Source organism: Musca domestica, unplaced genomic scaffold (assembly GCF_030504385.1).
Source record: "Musca domestica strain aabys unplaced genomic scaffold, Musca_domestica.polishedcontigs.V.1.1 1, whole genome shotgun sequence".
Classification (NCBI taxonomy): Eukaryota; Metazoa; Arthropoda; class Insecta; order Diptera; family Muscidae; genus Musca; species Musca domestica.
Genome location: NW_026712114.1, coordinates 11,312,877 through 11,329,680, shown reverse-complemented (window position 1 = coordinate 11,329,680; position 16,804 = coordinate 11,312,877). Strand labels below are relative to the sequence as shown.

At 35.9% G+C, this 16,804-nt stretch overlaps 1 protein-coding gene across 4 annotated transcripts in view; it reads right to left on the bottom strand.

The window, feature by feature from the left end:
• Positions 1–1,803: 1,803 nt before the first annotated feature.
• The window catches only part of LOC101890401 (alpha-1,6-mannosyl-glycoprotein 2-beta-N-acetylglucosaminyltransferase), a 92,223-nt gene continuing 77,222 nt past the window's right edge, over positions 1,804–16,804 (bottom strand). For 3 of the 4 annotated variants that reach the window (XM_059118903.1, XM_059118897.1, XM_059118901.1), the window contains 2 exons: positions 2,180–2,394; positions 1,804–2,115 (listed from right to left, as the gene is read on the bottom strand). In XM_059118903.1, the coding sequence (XP_058974886.1) occupies positions 1,893–2,115; positions 2,180–2,394 (438 nt within the window). In that variant the 3' untranslated portion in view covers positions 1,804–1,892. The remainder of the gene's footprint in view (positions 2,116–2,179; positions 2,395–16,804) is intronic. The other variant, XM_059118908.1, reaches the window with a different exon arrangement.

Sequence of the window (16,804 nt, the reverse complement as noted above, 5' to 3'; positions counted from 1 at the left end):
AACTCGTCTCATAGCAGTCAGTGTGTGATAGTGTCTCTGGCTTTGCTTTTCACTGTAAATTTTAGACCATTAAGTTGGTGTTGTGTTGCCATTGAAAAAAAAAAAGAAAACCGTAGCGAAAACCTTTTTCCGCCTATGCATCAGTGCTTAGTTTCAATCACGTTTTGAGAAAAAAACCTGCCAAACAAAAAAACCAGAGATTGGCGAAACTACTCTTTAATGTATTTTTATTTGTTTCGTTTGCAGCTGTGGGTTGAGGATATACCCTTACTTACAAATAAAACACTGGTACGACGAAAACTATAGTAGATTTCCCTAAGAACAAAATCTGCGAATTTTACTCCTATTCTATAACGAGCAAAACACAGTCACTCTTTATTCGAGTAGCATAGACAAGCAGAGTTTGAGTTCTTTTCTAACTCTCAAGTACACTCCAGCTCGAATTCGAGGGAGTTTCACTCACTAGCCAACATTTTGGAGTTTCGTACAAACATATTTGCCACATTTGATTAATTTATTTTACTTGAAAATTGTAAACACTTTCACGGTGTTAAATCGACATAGAAGTTTTCGCTGATCGCTAATATAGGCACTCCACGGGGTCTTTGACCAATATGGCAAGGTGTTGGAAACGGCATGACAAGCCACTTTTACCTACATTAAGAGAAGGTGGCATTGAGACTTCTATTCCTGTGGCTCTGATCTCGCAGTCTTCGAGAATTCTAAAATTCTGACTCAAATCGAATTCCTTCAAGGAAGACCTTCGTGGGGCATCAATCTCGATGCAACCGAAGATTGTTCATTTGTGAGTTGAGATGCGAAATGTTATACGACCTTTTTCGAACTACCACTATTTGTGTTTATTGAGAAAAATTCGAGGAGATGTATGCAAATGGAAAAGTTTAAAGCTAATAGGGGTTTTGGTAGCTATGTAGAATATCCTCTATATCGCCTTAGGGACTACTAGTCTCTGTAGACATCCTTAAGGTCGTTTCTCTAGACGTCCTTAAGGTCCTTTCTCTAGACGTCCTTAAGGTCCTTTCTCTAGACGTCCTTAAGGTCGTTTCTCTAGACGTCCTTAAGGTCGTTTCTCTAGACGTGTATAGAGACGACATCGAGGACGACCATAAAGGACGTCTATAGAAACGACCATAAAGGACGTCTATAGAGACGACCATAAAGGACGTCTATAGAGACGACCTTAAAGGACGTCTATAGAGACGACTTTAAAGGACGTCTATAGAGACAATCTTGAAGGACGTCTATAGAGACGATCTTGAAGGACGTCTATAGAGACGATCTTGAAGGACGTCTATAGAGACGACCATAAAGGACGTCTATAGAAACGACCATAAAGGACGTCTATAGAGACGACCTTAAAGGACGTCTATAGAGACGACCATAAAGGACGTCTATAGAGACGACCATAAAGGACGTCTATAGAAATGAGATTGAGGACGTCTATAGAAACGAGATTGAGGACGTCTATAGAGACGAGCATAAAGGACGTCTATAGAGACGAGCATAAAGGACGTCTATAGAGACGAGCATAAAAGACGTCTATAGAGACGACCTTAAAGGACGTCTATAGAGACAACCATAAAGGACGTCTATAGAGACAACCATAAAGGACGTCTACAGAGACGATACTATCCAAAACTCTCTTTAGCTTTAAATCTCCCTATTTGCGCCTAAAAAAATTTCAAATTTTTGTAATATTCTACATTTTCTTAATTGGTTTTAGAATTATCAGTTTTTTTTTCTAAAACAAATTAGAGTATTATCACTTAAGAGTTGAGAAATATTTGAATATTTTGTTTTGTAGAAAAAAGAATTGAAATTAATTTATTTTAGTTTTCTGATTTGTTTTTTTTTTTTGTTTTTTGTTAAATTCATCTAATTGGTAAAGTCATATTCATGCATAGATCATGATCCCGGCGATCACCCCAACCGCCATTGCCTTTGCGTAATTTGGTTTTTTTAATCAGACTTGCCACTGTCAGCGTTAGAGATTTGGGGAAAATTTGTCCCGATTTACGGGCAATGCGCAAAACCTGTTGCACCTTGGAAATTACCTGATTTGATTCGCAGTTTTTCTTTTTGTGATGGACGCCACTGGAAAAAATGGATTTAAAATATTATTATAAAATATAATTTCTATTTATTGTTTAGGTCTTACCATTCCCCGATGTGAAACACCCTTGGACCTTTGACAATCATGGCATGCAGTTTCCTTTGCAAGCACTGCTGGGACACATGCTGCAGTGACCAGTCCCAGTTGTAATCGTCGTACGAACAAAAATGTTTGCCACATTTTCGTATGCTGGTCCAGGTGGTGCGATTGAAAGCAAATCCCATGTTATGTTTGCTGCTTATCCAGGGCATCACCTCAACCTTTTGGTAGTTTTAGATAAAATAAATAAAATTATTTTTTTTTAATTAATTTTTTGCAATAGTTTTATTTGTATAGCTCTATATATTATGTGTATTCAACTGTGTTCTAGCATAATTTATTTTATTTTAAATATTTTATTTAATAATAAATATAGGTAAATATAGTAGAAAATGTAGAAAAAAGTATTAAATAAGTTACTCAAACTAAAAGTTAAATAGAAAAATATTAGCAAACTATAGTAAAATTGTAAGTTAATATTAACAAATATTTATAAGTAGGTAGGTAGGTAGGTGCATGCAATAATTTAATTACTATTTTTGGATACCATGTTTATACACTCCACCATTATATGGAGGGTATATTAACTATGTCTTTCCGTTTGTAACTCCTCGAAATGTTCATAATAGACCCAACAAAGTATATATATTCTGGATCAGCGTAAAATTCCAAGACGATCTAGTGCTCCGTCTTACAATTCCGTCTGTCTGTCGGTCCGCTGTAATCACGCTTTCGAACGAATTAAGATAGAAGGCTAAAATTTTGCATACAAGCATAATTTACCAGTAGGCAGGTTAAGTTCGTAAATGGGCCATGTCGGTCCACGTTTTCGTATAGCTTCCATATAACGGTACCTCCCGATATACGGTATTATTAGTCGGAATTATTTAAAATTTCGTATTTGAAATTCGTAATGGGTACTACAGCCTATGACAAAAATTTTTGTATGCGGGTCCAAGTCTTCGTATAGCCCCCATATAACGGTACCTCCCGATAGTCGGTGTTTTGACGATTTCAGCAACATTATTCACCGGAATAGTTTCAAATTTGGTATTTGAAGTTCGCTATAGATACTACATCCTAAGACAGAAAATTGTCTGTGCAGGTTCACGCCTTCGTATAGCCCCCATACAATAGTACCTTCCGATATTCGGTATTTTGACGATTTTAGCGACATTATTCACCGGAATTGTTTCAAATTTGGTATTTGAAGTTCGTTATGGGTACTACAGCGTATGACAAAAATTTTTATATGCAGGTTCACGCCTTCGTATAGCCCCCATATAACGATACCTCCCGATATTCGGTATTTTGATGATTTCAGCAATATTATTCACCGGAATTGTTTCAAATTTCTACTGGAAGATCCTAATGGGTACTACAACCTAAGACAGAAAATTTCCTGTGCAGGTTCACGTCTTTGGTACCTCTCGATACTCCGTATTTTCATGATTTTTGCGACATTACAGATCCACAGTTTTCATTTAAGTGGTAGTTTTCGGATTTTTTTTTTGAAAATTTTCAATTTCCTTCAAAATGGTGGAGGGTATTAAAAATTCGGCCCGGCCGAATTTAGCTTCCGTTTTACTTGTCAATATTGTTATTGTTTTGGATAATATCATGGGCTATGTTTCAATTGACGTTCACTATAATGTTAAAGTGGTATATCATGGAGGAAAAATTATTTATGAACCTCAAACAATGATTAAAAACCTTTGCTTAGAGAATATATTATTGAAGTAATAAATCTAGAAATAAAAATTTATTTAGGATTTATTTAGGATTTTATTATTTATTATTTAGGAATCACTTTCTGAGTCGATTTATGCATGTTAGTCCGTCCGTCTGTCCATGTAGTCTTGTGAACAAAATGCAGGTCGCATTTATTATTCGATTGAGATAAAATTTTCCAAACAATATTTGTTTGGCCCAAGGACAAACCTTATTGAAATTGGTGAGATTCGGTTTAAATTTGGATATAGCTCCCACTTAATGTCCAACATCAGTCCAAATGACCTGCATTTTGGTACATCCGACCGAATTCAGTCTAGAAGCAAGTACATCAAATTTGGTGAAACTCAGTTCAAATATAGCTAAATCTCTCCTATATATCTCCAACTGATTTCGGGTTAATTGTGTACCAAATGGCCAATATCAGTTCGAATGTCCTGTATTTTGGCATATCCGACCGAATTTAGTCTAGAAGCAAGTACATCAAATTTGGTGAAAGTCAGTTCAAATATAGCTATAGCTCCCATCCGATTTGGGGTTTTAAGTCCCTCACATGCGTAATATGCACTTTACAACAATGATATTTGGTACCAGATATAAGATACAGCACAGAAATACCTCTGCCAAATTTTATCAAGATCTGTTCAGATTTCGATATAGCTCCCATACATATATATTTTCAGCCAATTTCGGGCTAATAGTGCACTAAATGTCCAATATAAGTCCAAATGACCTGCATTTTGATACATCCGATCGAATTCAGTCTATAAGGAAGTACTTCAAATCTGTCCCTCACATGCATAATATGCACTCCACAATAATGATATTTGGTACCAGATATCTTACAGAGATCGAAAAAACCTTTGCCAAATTTTATCGAGATCCGCTCAGATTTGGATATGGCTTCCATATATATCCTTATTGTGATTTTAGGTTTATTGTTCAAATAAAGGCTAATATCAGCCCAAAAGGAGTGAATTTCATTTGGCGGAACTCAGTTGCGATATATATTTATACCCTACACCACAAGGTGACCAGGGTATTATGTCTTTGTGCATTTGTTTGTAACAGGCAAAAGGAAACGAGGTAGACCCATAGTTCCTTTTGATGATCTGCATAGAATCACATTCTGAGTCGATTTATGCATGTCCGTCCGTCCGTCTGTCCATGTATTTTTGTAAACAAAGTACAGCTCGCATTTATTGCTCCATCCAGATGAAATTTTGCACAAGTCATTTCTTTGACCCAAGGACGAACCCTATTGAAATTGGAGATAATCGGTTAAAATTTAGATATAGCTCCCATATATATCTTCGTCCGAAACCAATCGTGTAATATCAGCCCGAATAGTATGGAATTTTGCACATACAAGCAAATTAGGCCTGAAAATAAGATCGAAATCGGTTCAGATATAGCTATAGCTGCCATATATATATGTTTCATCCGATTTGTTATTTTTGTCCTCCGCAGCCGTAATATGCACTCTGTAACAACAATATTTGGGCAAATATATCAAATGCAGCTCAGAAATTCCTTTGCAAAATTTTATCGAGTTCGGTTCAGATTTGGATATAGCTCCCATATATAACTTCGTCCGATTTACCTTTTATTGTGCACCAAACGTCTAATATTTGTCCAAATGGCATGGAATTTGGCACATACGACCGAATTGAGTCTAGAAGCTAATATGCCAAATTTGGTGAAGATCGATTCAGATATAGCTATAGCTACCATATATATTGTTCATCCGATTTCTAGTATTTGTTACTCACAGACGTAATATGCACTGCGTAACAACGATATTCAGGAAAATATATTAAATACCGTTCAGAAATATCTTTGCCAAATTTGATCGAGAATGGTTCCGATTTGGCTCCCATATATATTTTTATCCGATTTCAAATTAATTGTGCACCAAATGGGCAATACAAGTTCGAATTTAAAAGATACAAATGCTTCGGAATATTTAGTCCTTTGAACTTTAAATTATAATCATAGCGTGTATGATTGAATTCTCCCATAAAAACTTTTAATTGTTACGTGGAGCTCTATTAAATTAGCAAAGTGGTGTAGGGTATCAAAAAGTCGGCCCCGTCCGACTTTAGTACTTTCTTTTCTGGTTTTACTTGTTTAATATAATCCAGAATGCACGATCTCTATAGCAATGTTATTTGGTGTAAAAGATAAAAATGTCTCCATCAAATTTAGTGAAAATCCATTCAGAATTGGATATGCCTTCCATATATTATAGCTGCTTTAAACCCAAATGTTGATGGGTGGTATGATCTACTTCAAATTAATTCTTTTGTTAAGGGAGCTCTACTAAATATGCATAGTGGTGTAGGGTATCATATAGTCGTCCCCGCCCGACTTTTTACTTTTCCTTATTGGTTTCATTTTAAGAAATTACTTCCTTTGTATGCCCAACAAGACTACGAAGTTTATTTTCTTAAATCTAAATTCTGTCTAATAAATTTTGTTTATCGCCAAAATAATTTAATTTTTTTTTGTTATTTACTTTTCTAGAATTAATAATTTAAGATAAATTATCTAAACTAAACTAATTTGTTTAACGTGACCTTTGAGGCTAAAGGTTTTATTGTTCTCAACTAATTTATTGCAATTAATCGTTGTTCTGTTTTTGCAACTATTTTGCTCTTTGTTTTTTTTTTTTTTTTTTTTTTTTTTTTTTTTTTTTGGAAGGCGAGTGCGTTTTTTTCTCTGGTAGAGGGGTGGTGGACTTGGGACTGGGCGGAGACGTACGATGATTTCATATATAAATACCTCACGAAATTTATCCGTATTAAAAATTGGTGTTTTGGCACGTTTCGATGTACGATGTGTAATCTGTTGTGTTGTGTGTTCGAGAAGAGAAGTGTAAGAGTATGTGTGTGTGTGTGTGGCAGCAAATGGTCATCAATGTTGAAGGAGGTGGGGGCGAAATATTTAAAAATTCATAACAAAATATTATTTATCAAATCATTTTCATTCTCAAAAAAAATCAGTTTTAAATAAAATATATTCTTTAATACTAGGGATCATGCTTTAAAATATATAATCGAAACAAGAATTCTCCGAGGGGAAAATAGACGTAACAGTGGAAACGGCCATTCATCACAATTACCATTCAAATATTACAATCAAACCATTCGAAAACAATCATTTAATTCAAATCTAGAAAAATCACTGTTTCCAAAAAAATTCACATTTACGATACCGCAACGAATAGCTCGAAATGCACCTACACACAGGCAAACAACAACAGCAGGAATAACGAATAATAATTTAATTACGCGATTGATAAAAATGAAATAAAAATAATTTACGAAACAATTTTTTCGTATCAAACAACACTACTTTGATACCTAAAATGTCCGGAATGATGAATGAGTGGCTGGTTTGGATTGGATGAATGAATGAATATCTGTGTGACTGACTGACATATTACTACGAATGCTACTGCTACTGTTGTTTTTGTGTCGATATTTACAATTTTTTTCTTTTTTTCGTTTTTTTTTGGATTGATTAAATGGTCCTGATATCAGTGCAATTGTGATTGATGAGAACAATTCATGCAAATGTCATTTATGGCCATTATTTAGCTACTCGAATATGTGTGTGTGTGAGTGAGTGGGAAAATGTTAACAGTAAATGATCAAGAAAATTGAAACATGTTTTATTAAGCTTTCCTCAAAAAGAATATCATTATACCCTACACCACAAGGTGGTCAGGGTATTATGTCTTTGTGCATTTGTTTGTAACAGGCAAAAGGAAACGAGATAGACAGAACCACTTTCTGAGTTGATTTATGCATGTCAGTCCGTCTGTCCGTCCGTCCGTTCGTCTGTCCATGTATTCTTGTGAACAAAATGCAGGTCGCATTTATTATCCGATTGAGATGAAATTTTCCAAACACCATTTGTTTGGCACAAGGACGAACCCTATTGAAATTGGAGATAATCGGTAAAACATTAGATATAGCTCCCATATATTTCTTCGTCCGATTAGCCTTTTATTGTGCACCAAACGTGTAATATCAGCCCGAATAGTATGAAATTATGCACATGCAACCAAATTAGGCCTGAAAATAAGTATGCCAAATTTGATCGAAATCGGTTCAGATATAGCTATAGCTCCCATAAATATTGTTCATCCGATTTGTAATTTTTGTCCTCCGCAGCCGTAATATGCACTCTGTAACAACAATATTTGGGGAAATATATCAAATGCAGCTCAGAAATACCTTTGCTAAATTTTATCGAAATCGGTTCAGATTTGGATATAGCTCCCATATATAACTTCGTCCGATTTACCTTTTATTGTGAACCAAACGTCTAATATTTGCCCAAATGGGATGGAATTTGGCACATACGACCGAATTGAGTCTAGAAGCTTGTATGTCGAATTTGGAAGATAGGTTGAGATATAGCTATAGCTCCCATATATATATTGTTCATCCGATTTGTTGTATTTGTTACCCACAGCCGTAATATGCACTCCGTAACAACGATATTCAGGGAAATGTATCAAATACAGCTCAGAAATATCTTTGCCAAATTTTATCGAGATCAGTTCAGATTTGGATATAGCTCCCATATATATCTTTATCTGATTTCAAATTAATTTTGCACCAAATGGGCAATACAAGTCTGAATTTAAAAGATACAAATGCTTCGGCATATTTATTCCTTTGAACTTTAAATTATATATATAATCATAGCGTGTATGAATGAAATCTCCCATAAAAACTTTTAATTGTTATGCGCAGCTCTACTAAATTAGCAAAGTGGTGTAGGGTATCATAAAGTCGGCCCCGCCCGACTTTTGGACTTTCTTTACTGGTTTTGTTATATAAAAGGCTTATGGGAGGACTTTGGTCCGTAAAAGGTCTTCAAAATGTCTTCTTCTAAAGAAGAACTTCAAAAGCTATTCGGGTTATAGAAGAGCTTCAGAAAATATTCTGTCTATAAAGAAGCTTCAAAGAGTCTTCAGGCTATAGAAGAGTTTCACAAGATCTTCTATATGGGAAGGCTTCAGAAAATCTTCTGTCTATATGGGAGCTTCAAAGAGTTTTCAGAAAATCTTCTGTCTATAAGGATATTCCCGCTATAGAAGAGTTTCGCAAGATCTTCTGTCTATAAAAGAACTTTGGAGGGTCTTCTATATAGGGGAAAGTTTCAGAAAAGCTTCTGAAGGTCTTTCGTCAAACGAAGTACTTCAAAAGCTATTCGGTTTATAAAAGAGCTTCGGAAAATCTTCTGTCTATAAGGGAGCTTCAAAGAGTCTTCAGAAAATCTTCTGTCTATAAGGGTATTCCCGCTATAGAAGAGTTTCACAAGATCTTCTGTCCATAAAAGGGCTTTAGTAGGTCTTCTATATATGGGAAATTTTCAGAAAAGCTTCTGAAGGTCTTTCGTCAAACGAAGTACTTCAAAAGCTATCCGGTTTATAAAAGAGCTTCAGAAAATCTTCTTTCTATAAGGGAGCTTCAAAGAGTCTTCAGAAAATCTTCTGTCTATAAGATCTTCTGTCCATAAAAGGGTCTTCTACCTATGAGAAAATTTCAGCAACGCCTCTGAAGGTATTCTGTCCAGCGAGGTACTTCAAAAGATATTAGTTCCATAGAAGAAGTTTTAGGTCGCTAAAAATTCTGCAAAAATTCTTCTGCCTAAAGAAGAGTTCTAGAAGGACTCCCGAACTTCATAAGGTCTCCCGCCAATACAAAAGTTTCAGAAGAACTTCCGTTTATTGAAGAGCTTCAAAAGGTCTTCTGTCTACAGCAAACTTTCGAAAGGTCTTGTTTCTTTAGAAGAGCTTAATTTTTTTTATACCCTTCACTATGCATAGTATGGAGGGAATATTAAGTTCGTCATTCCGTTTGTAACTTCATCCAAATAATAATTTTAGACCTAACAAAGTATATATATTCTTGATCTGCGCAAAAGTCTAAGACGATTTAGCACTGTCCATCCGCCCGTCTGTTGTAATCACGCTAGATTCAAAACGAATTAAGATAGGAAACTAAAATTTTGCACATATGAGTCATTTGTGTGCAGGCAGGTCAAGTTCGAAAATGGGCTATATCGATCCACGATATTGTATAGCCCCCATACAACGGTACCCCCTCCCCATATTCGGTATTTTGTAGTTTTAGTCACATTTTTCAATTGAATTGTCAAAACTTCTACACAAGGATTTGTTTAGGAGTACTTTACCCCCTGGAAGAGATTTGTCTATATAGGTCCACGATATCGTATATCCCCCATACAACTTACCCCCTATATTCGGTATTTTGATGATTGTAGCCAACTTTGTTGTTGGAATTGTCTGAAAATCCACAAAAGGAGTTCCTTCTGAGTACTTTACCCTATGAAATATAACTTTCTTTTAAGACTTGTCTATATAGGTCCGCGACTTCGCATACCTCCCATACAACGGTAGCCCCGATATCCGGTATTTTGATGATTTTACTGACTGTATTCACCTGCATTTTTTCAAATTTCTTATTTGAAGTTTGCAATGGGTACTTCAACATATGACGGAATATTGTCTATGCATGTCCACATTTTCGCATGACCTCCATATAACGATACCTTGCGATATTCAGTATTTTGATGATTTTAGCGACATTTTTAATCGGAATTGTTTAAAATTTCGTATATGAATTTCCTAATAGATATTACCAGATACGACTGAAAATTGCCCATGCAGGTTCATGTCTTCTTATAGCCCCCGTATTACGGTACCTCCCATTATTCGGTGTTTTTATGACTGTACCCAAGTTTTTCAATGAAATTGTCTGAAAATCCACACAAAGAGTTCCATCTGAATACTCTAGCCCCTGGAAGAGAATTGTCTATATAGGTTCACGATAGCCTATATCCCCCATATACCTCCCGATATTTGGTGTTTTAATGATTTTAGCCACAATTTTCAATGGAATTGTCTGAAACCCCACACAGTGGTATTGTTCGGCGTATTTTTTTTTTGAAAATTTCTAGGTTTCTCAAAACGGTGGAAGTTATTAAGACTTCGGCTCAGCCGAACTTATCTGCTTTTTTACTTGTTTATATTAATTTTGTATTAATATTCCTTCAAATCCAATCATTTTTATAGCCTCCACCTTGGAAAGGAGGGTATATTAAATTTTGTCATTTCGTTTGTAACATCCCTAAATATTCGTCGTAGACCCCATAAAGTATATATGTTCATAATCAGCATAAAATTCTAAGTCGATTTAACGATGTTGATCAGACTGTCTGTTCGTCTGTATGTCCGTCTGTCTGTTGAAATCACGATACAGCCCTCATTATTTGATGTAGAGCGCAAAAATTTAGCAGATCAATTTGTATTGTGTCTAGGATGGTTGGTATTGAAAATGAGATATATTCGGCTCCACATTTTGGTATAGTCCCCATATAACGGTACCTCCCAATATTCCGTATTTTGATGATTTTTGCCACATTTTTTCACGAATTTATCTGAAAATTGGTATTTGTAGGCCAAAATGGGTTTTAGTTCGTGTGGCGAAACATTGTATGCATAGGTCCACGTTTTGGTATAGTCCCCATATAACGGTATCTCCCCATATTCGGTATTTTGATCATTTTTGCCACATTTTTTCACGGATTTGTCTAAAATTTGGTATTTGCAGTTCGTAATGGATTGTAGCTGCTGTGGTGGCACCTAGTATGTATAGGTCCAAGTTCTCGTATAGCCTCCCTATAATGGTACTTCCCGACACATTTTCCCACGTATTTGTGTAAAAATTGGTATTTGTACTTCATAATGCGTTCTAGCTCCGGTGGCAGAACATTGAATTTTTAGGTCCACGATTTCCTATAAGGCATATATAACGATACCCACCGATATATAGCGATACCCTCCGATAGTCACAACTACCCACGATATTGTTCAAAATTTGGTATTTTAGAAGATTTGGTAGATTACAATCCTTGAAGTATAAAATTCTCTATAGAGGTTCCCGTTTTAGCCTAACCCACTCTATGTTTTTATACCCTACACCACAAGGTGGTCAGGGTATTATGTCTTTGTGCATTTGTTTGTAACAGGCAAAAGGAAACGAGATAGACCCATAGTTCCTTTTGATGATCTGCATAGAATCACTTTCTGAGTTGATTTATGCATATCAGTCCGTCTGTCCGTCCGTCCGTCCATGTATTTCTGTGAACAAAATGCAGGTCGCATTTATTATTCGATTGAGATGAAATTGTGCACAAATCATTTGTTTGGCCCAAGGTCGAACCCTATTGAAATTGGAGATAAATTTAGATATAGCTCCCATATATATCTTGTCCGATTTGCCTTTTATTGTGCATCAAACGTGTAATATCAGCCCGAATTGTATGGAATTTTACATATACACCCAGATTAGGCCTGAAAATAAGTATGTTAAATTTGATCGAAATCGGTTCAGATATAGCTATAGCTCCAATATATATTGTTCACCCGATTTGTTGTATTTGTTACCCACAGCCGCAATATGCACTCCGTAACAACGATATTCAGGGAAATATATCAAATGCAGCTCAGAAATACTTTTACTAAATTTTATCGAGATCGGTTCAGATTTGGATATAGCTCCCATATATAACTTCGTCCGATTTACCTTTTATTGTGCACCAAACGTCTAATATTTTTCCAAATGGGATGGAATTTGGCACATACGACCAAATTGAGTCTAGAAGGTAGTATACCAAATTTGGTGAAGATCGGTTCAGATATAGCTATAGCTCCGATATATATTGTTCATCCGATTTGTTGTATTTGTTACCCACAGCCGTAATATGCACTCCGTAACAACGATATTCAGGGAAATATATGAAATACAGCTCAGAAATATCTTTGCCAATTTTTATAAAGATCGGTTCAGATTTGGATATAGCTCCCATATATATCTTTATCTGATTTCTAATCAATTTTGCACCAAATGGGCAATACAAGTCCGAATTTAAAAGATACAAATGCTTCGGCACATTTAGTCTTTTGAACTTTAAATTATAATTATAATCATGGCGTGTATGATTGAATTCTCCCATAAAAACTTTAAATTTTTATGCGCAGCTCTACTAAATTAGCAAAGTGGTGTAGGGTATCATAAAATCGGCCCCACCCGACTTTAGGACTTTCTTTACTGGTTTTTTTTGAATGTTTAACAGCATTATCCAAATGGTCTTCCTGGTATTTTTAGTTTAAAGTGAAACACGTTTGAATTCAGATGCTTTTATATAAAAATTTTTTCTATACCCAATGGTGGAGGATGTTAAAAGTTCGGACCGGCCGAATTTATAGTTTTCTTACTTGTTTTATTTTCATTGTATTCCAAAATGTAACTGGTGAATTAAATGATGTATTATGTAGCAAATAAGAACTCCATAGGAAGGCATTCTCCGCGAATATTTGGAGCTTTTTTAAATTTGTGTTTTTTTTTAGAATCTTATTTTACTGAAGCGGTTGGTAGAACAAATTCATTTATTTATTTTTTTTTTTTCATTAAATTGTTGATATTGTATATGGTTTATGTTTGCCTTGACGATTTCTCTCTCATCAAGGATTTTTTAATCTTCATTTTGATCATCCACGACGTTGATAAATACGTCATTACTGTTGCTATCCTCGGACGGTATATTCTCGCCTAGTGGAGAAGTATGGAGTTCATACTTAAAGGGAGAATATGTCGGGGAACTATCGAAACTTTCTACATCCAAAATATCTTCATGTGGTTTGAGATTTCCAGTGAATTTCAAAATGCTTCCTACCGAAGTTGCGATCTCAGATTGGGCTTTAGTTTTATAGCTTTCTGAAGAGATCTTCCAAATTTTGTTATCGGTAATTGGCGAAATTTTAAAATTATCCTTTATTTGAATTTGTGGTAAAGGAGGTGACAAGGAATTATCACCAGACTTAAAGGCCGACAATGAAGCTAAAGTCTCCTGTGGTGGGCTCTTCAAAAGTGGTTTTCGTTCAGTTCTGGGGGTGACTAGTTCCAATCCAGTAATATGATTATTTTGTATATAAAAATTGTTAATAATTTGGCTATTCGCCAGGAGGGTGGTTGGATTTTTCCAAAATAAATTATTGGAATCCAGGTGATACATATAGTTGGTCATCAAGGATGAGTAATTGCGAATTCCGCAAAGGTGACCTTCATTTCCAGCTACGCCATCTGTATTCTGAGTTGTAGACCGATAAATATCACTCGGTTTGTTATCGGCCAGATTATGTCCTGAGGAGGATTTCCATAACGGCAACACTAATTCAGCTGTCACATTGTGTGAAGTGGTTTGATTTGGTGAATCAGCTAAGTGATTGGAGGATTTTATTGTCTTATTTGTTGTCTCTAGAACCTCTTCTTGTTCTCCAATACAAGTCCTGGTTATTGTTGAGCTTGGTGTATCTTTTTTAAAAACAAATTGCGAAGACGACATACGCTTCCGTATACCGCCATTAAACAAAGCCTTCACATCTTCCCATACATGGGCAAGTTCGCGGGTTGGATTACCGGCCAGCAAAAGATGTCTTCGCCATGAATTAAAATTTGCCGCCACTGGCTGGACATACTTCGCCTGTCCTACTTGCGCACCTTCACCCTCATTTCCATCACGATGTGAATGAAATATAAATTTATTCGGTGTAAAAAATATATTACAATATTGACATTTTATACATTTGGCCCTCGACGAATTATATCGAATGGGCATGAACAGACCCCTACATCCCCACGAACATTTGTGATAGACGGCAAATGCAAAATCCTTCGGCAGACGTGGTGGACTATTGTCGCCAATGAAGCTTTTACATAGCCGTTCTGCTTCACGCCGCGTTATCATGCCACAACGACGCGATGTTATTGGCATAGCACCGGCCCGTCGCAATAATTCCAGCTGCAGTGGGGTACACTGGATGCATGTTATACCCAAGGCGACACGACGATTATGTATTTCGTTGTAACTGAATTTCTTGAGCAGCATATTTGATATTTGGGCCAAACATAAGCGTTCGAGACCCTCCATGTACAGTGAGACAATGGGAACGCCATACAGTAGCACGGTTCGAACCTGTTTTTTTTTGTGGAGAAATATCATGTTTTGAAAGTTTATTTTTAAATTTGTTTTAAGCATATCTATGCCACCAAACGTCGAATTATTTTGAGAGAACAAAGCTTTTTGATAATATTTCGTCGAGTTAATGCTGAAATTAAAATTGGATATCCTTCCATAATTGACTTTTAGATTTTTGATAAATGATTTTGAAGAATCATTCTTCTGATTTAATTGAACATCTTTTGACATTTAGTATTATTCGGAATTTAATTCTACTGGAGAGACACTTGCCAATTTTTTTTTCGATACAAAAAAATTGGAAATACATGCTCTGTTACAGAACCTGCAAGAATCTGCAAGTTTTGCAATTTTTTGAAACTAGTTTGGAAATTTGATAATTGCCGCTTAATTTTTTAAAATTCCGAATACCAGGTGTTACATTTATATGGGGCCATAAGAAAATGTGGATCTTTGCAACCAATTATCTGAGCCCATTAAGAACTCCAAATACCAAGTTGGAGATAATTCTGTTGAATAATTTAGCCTTGGCTATACGAAGGCGTGGATCTGTAAGGAGATTTATCTGTCATAGGAAGTATTACCCATTGGTCACACCAAGCTCCGAATTGTCCTACATTCTGGGGAACATACTGCCAATTTACAAAAGAATGACTAAAACAACCACAACTGTACTTCTGGCGGTACAGATTAATGGAATTTATATCAAAATGTGGATAATTTTCAATACCAAAAGTCCTGAAGACCTAAAACACATCTGAGTAAAATTGTATCTACCTACTCCATTTCGTTCGAAAGCTATAGTGATTTCCACAGATAGACGAATTAAAATCGCTATATCGACAATTTTCTGCTGATGAAGAATGTATATACAGCGTGAGATGAAAAAACTGCAACCAACTTCAGACTACTGTCATTTGTATGCCACTCGTCCGACAGCTATTAAAATTATTCCAGTGACAGCTTTACAAGCGAACAAAAAAAAAGTTATTCGTGATGGAATTTAAGCGTGATAGTATGTTTTTTTATATTTTTGGGTGAAAAACCACAAATAGCTATCGTGAGAGCACTCCAGCATAGCCTAAAAATGGCTCGTGATCTGAACATATTCCAATGTCCCATTGGGTAAATATTATTTTTCAATATTTACCGAATGGGACATTTAGAGCTTGACGTAATGCCATTGATATTCCAAAAAGTGCAAGAATTTACACAGCAACAGAAAGAAAATAGACTCAAAAGAGCTAAACAGTTGCTTCGCTTGGCCGAAAGTGGTGAACTGCCGAATTTGGTTTTTTCCGATGAGAAAACATTCGTTGTCCAGCAGTTTGTAAAGAAACATAATGATCGTGTTTAACTGCACGAGTACTCAAGCCTCAAGCCGGCCATGGTTATGGTGTGGGCCGCCATAACAGCCGATGGTCGATCTCCGCCCGTATTAATCTACATCAGAATAAAAGCCTTGCCTATTAAAGCCTTGAACACGCAAATATTTCGCACTCAGCACCCAAGAATGGTTACAAAATGAGGTTCCTCGCTTCATTTCCAGCGGACAATGGCCACCAAAATCTTCGGATACCAATCCATTGCACAATTGTGTCTGAAGAATTTTGAAAAGCAAGGTTGGCACTAAAAAATACCAAAGTGTCGATCACCTCAAACAAGCGCTTCGCCGGGAAGGGGCCAAAATACCGCAGAGAAACATTCGGGCAGCGTGTGATGGTTTCATTGGCCGTTTGAAGGCCATAATTCGTGCCAAATGTGACCAATTCGAAGAAATCTGAACTTATTCTAAAATTTGATGCTATTTCCGACATT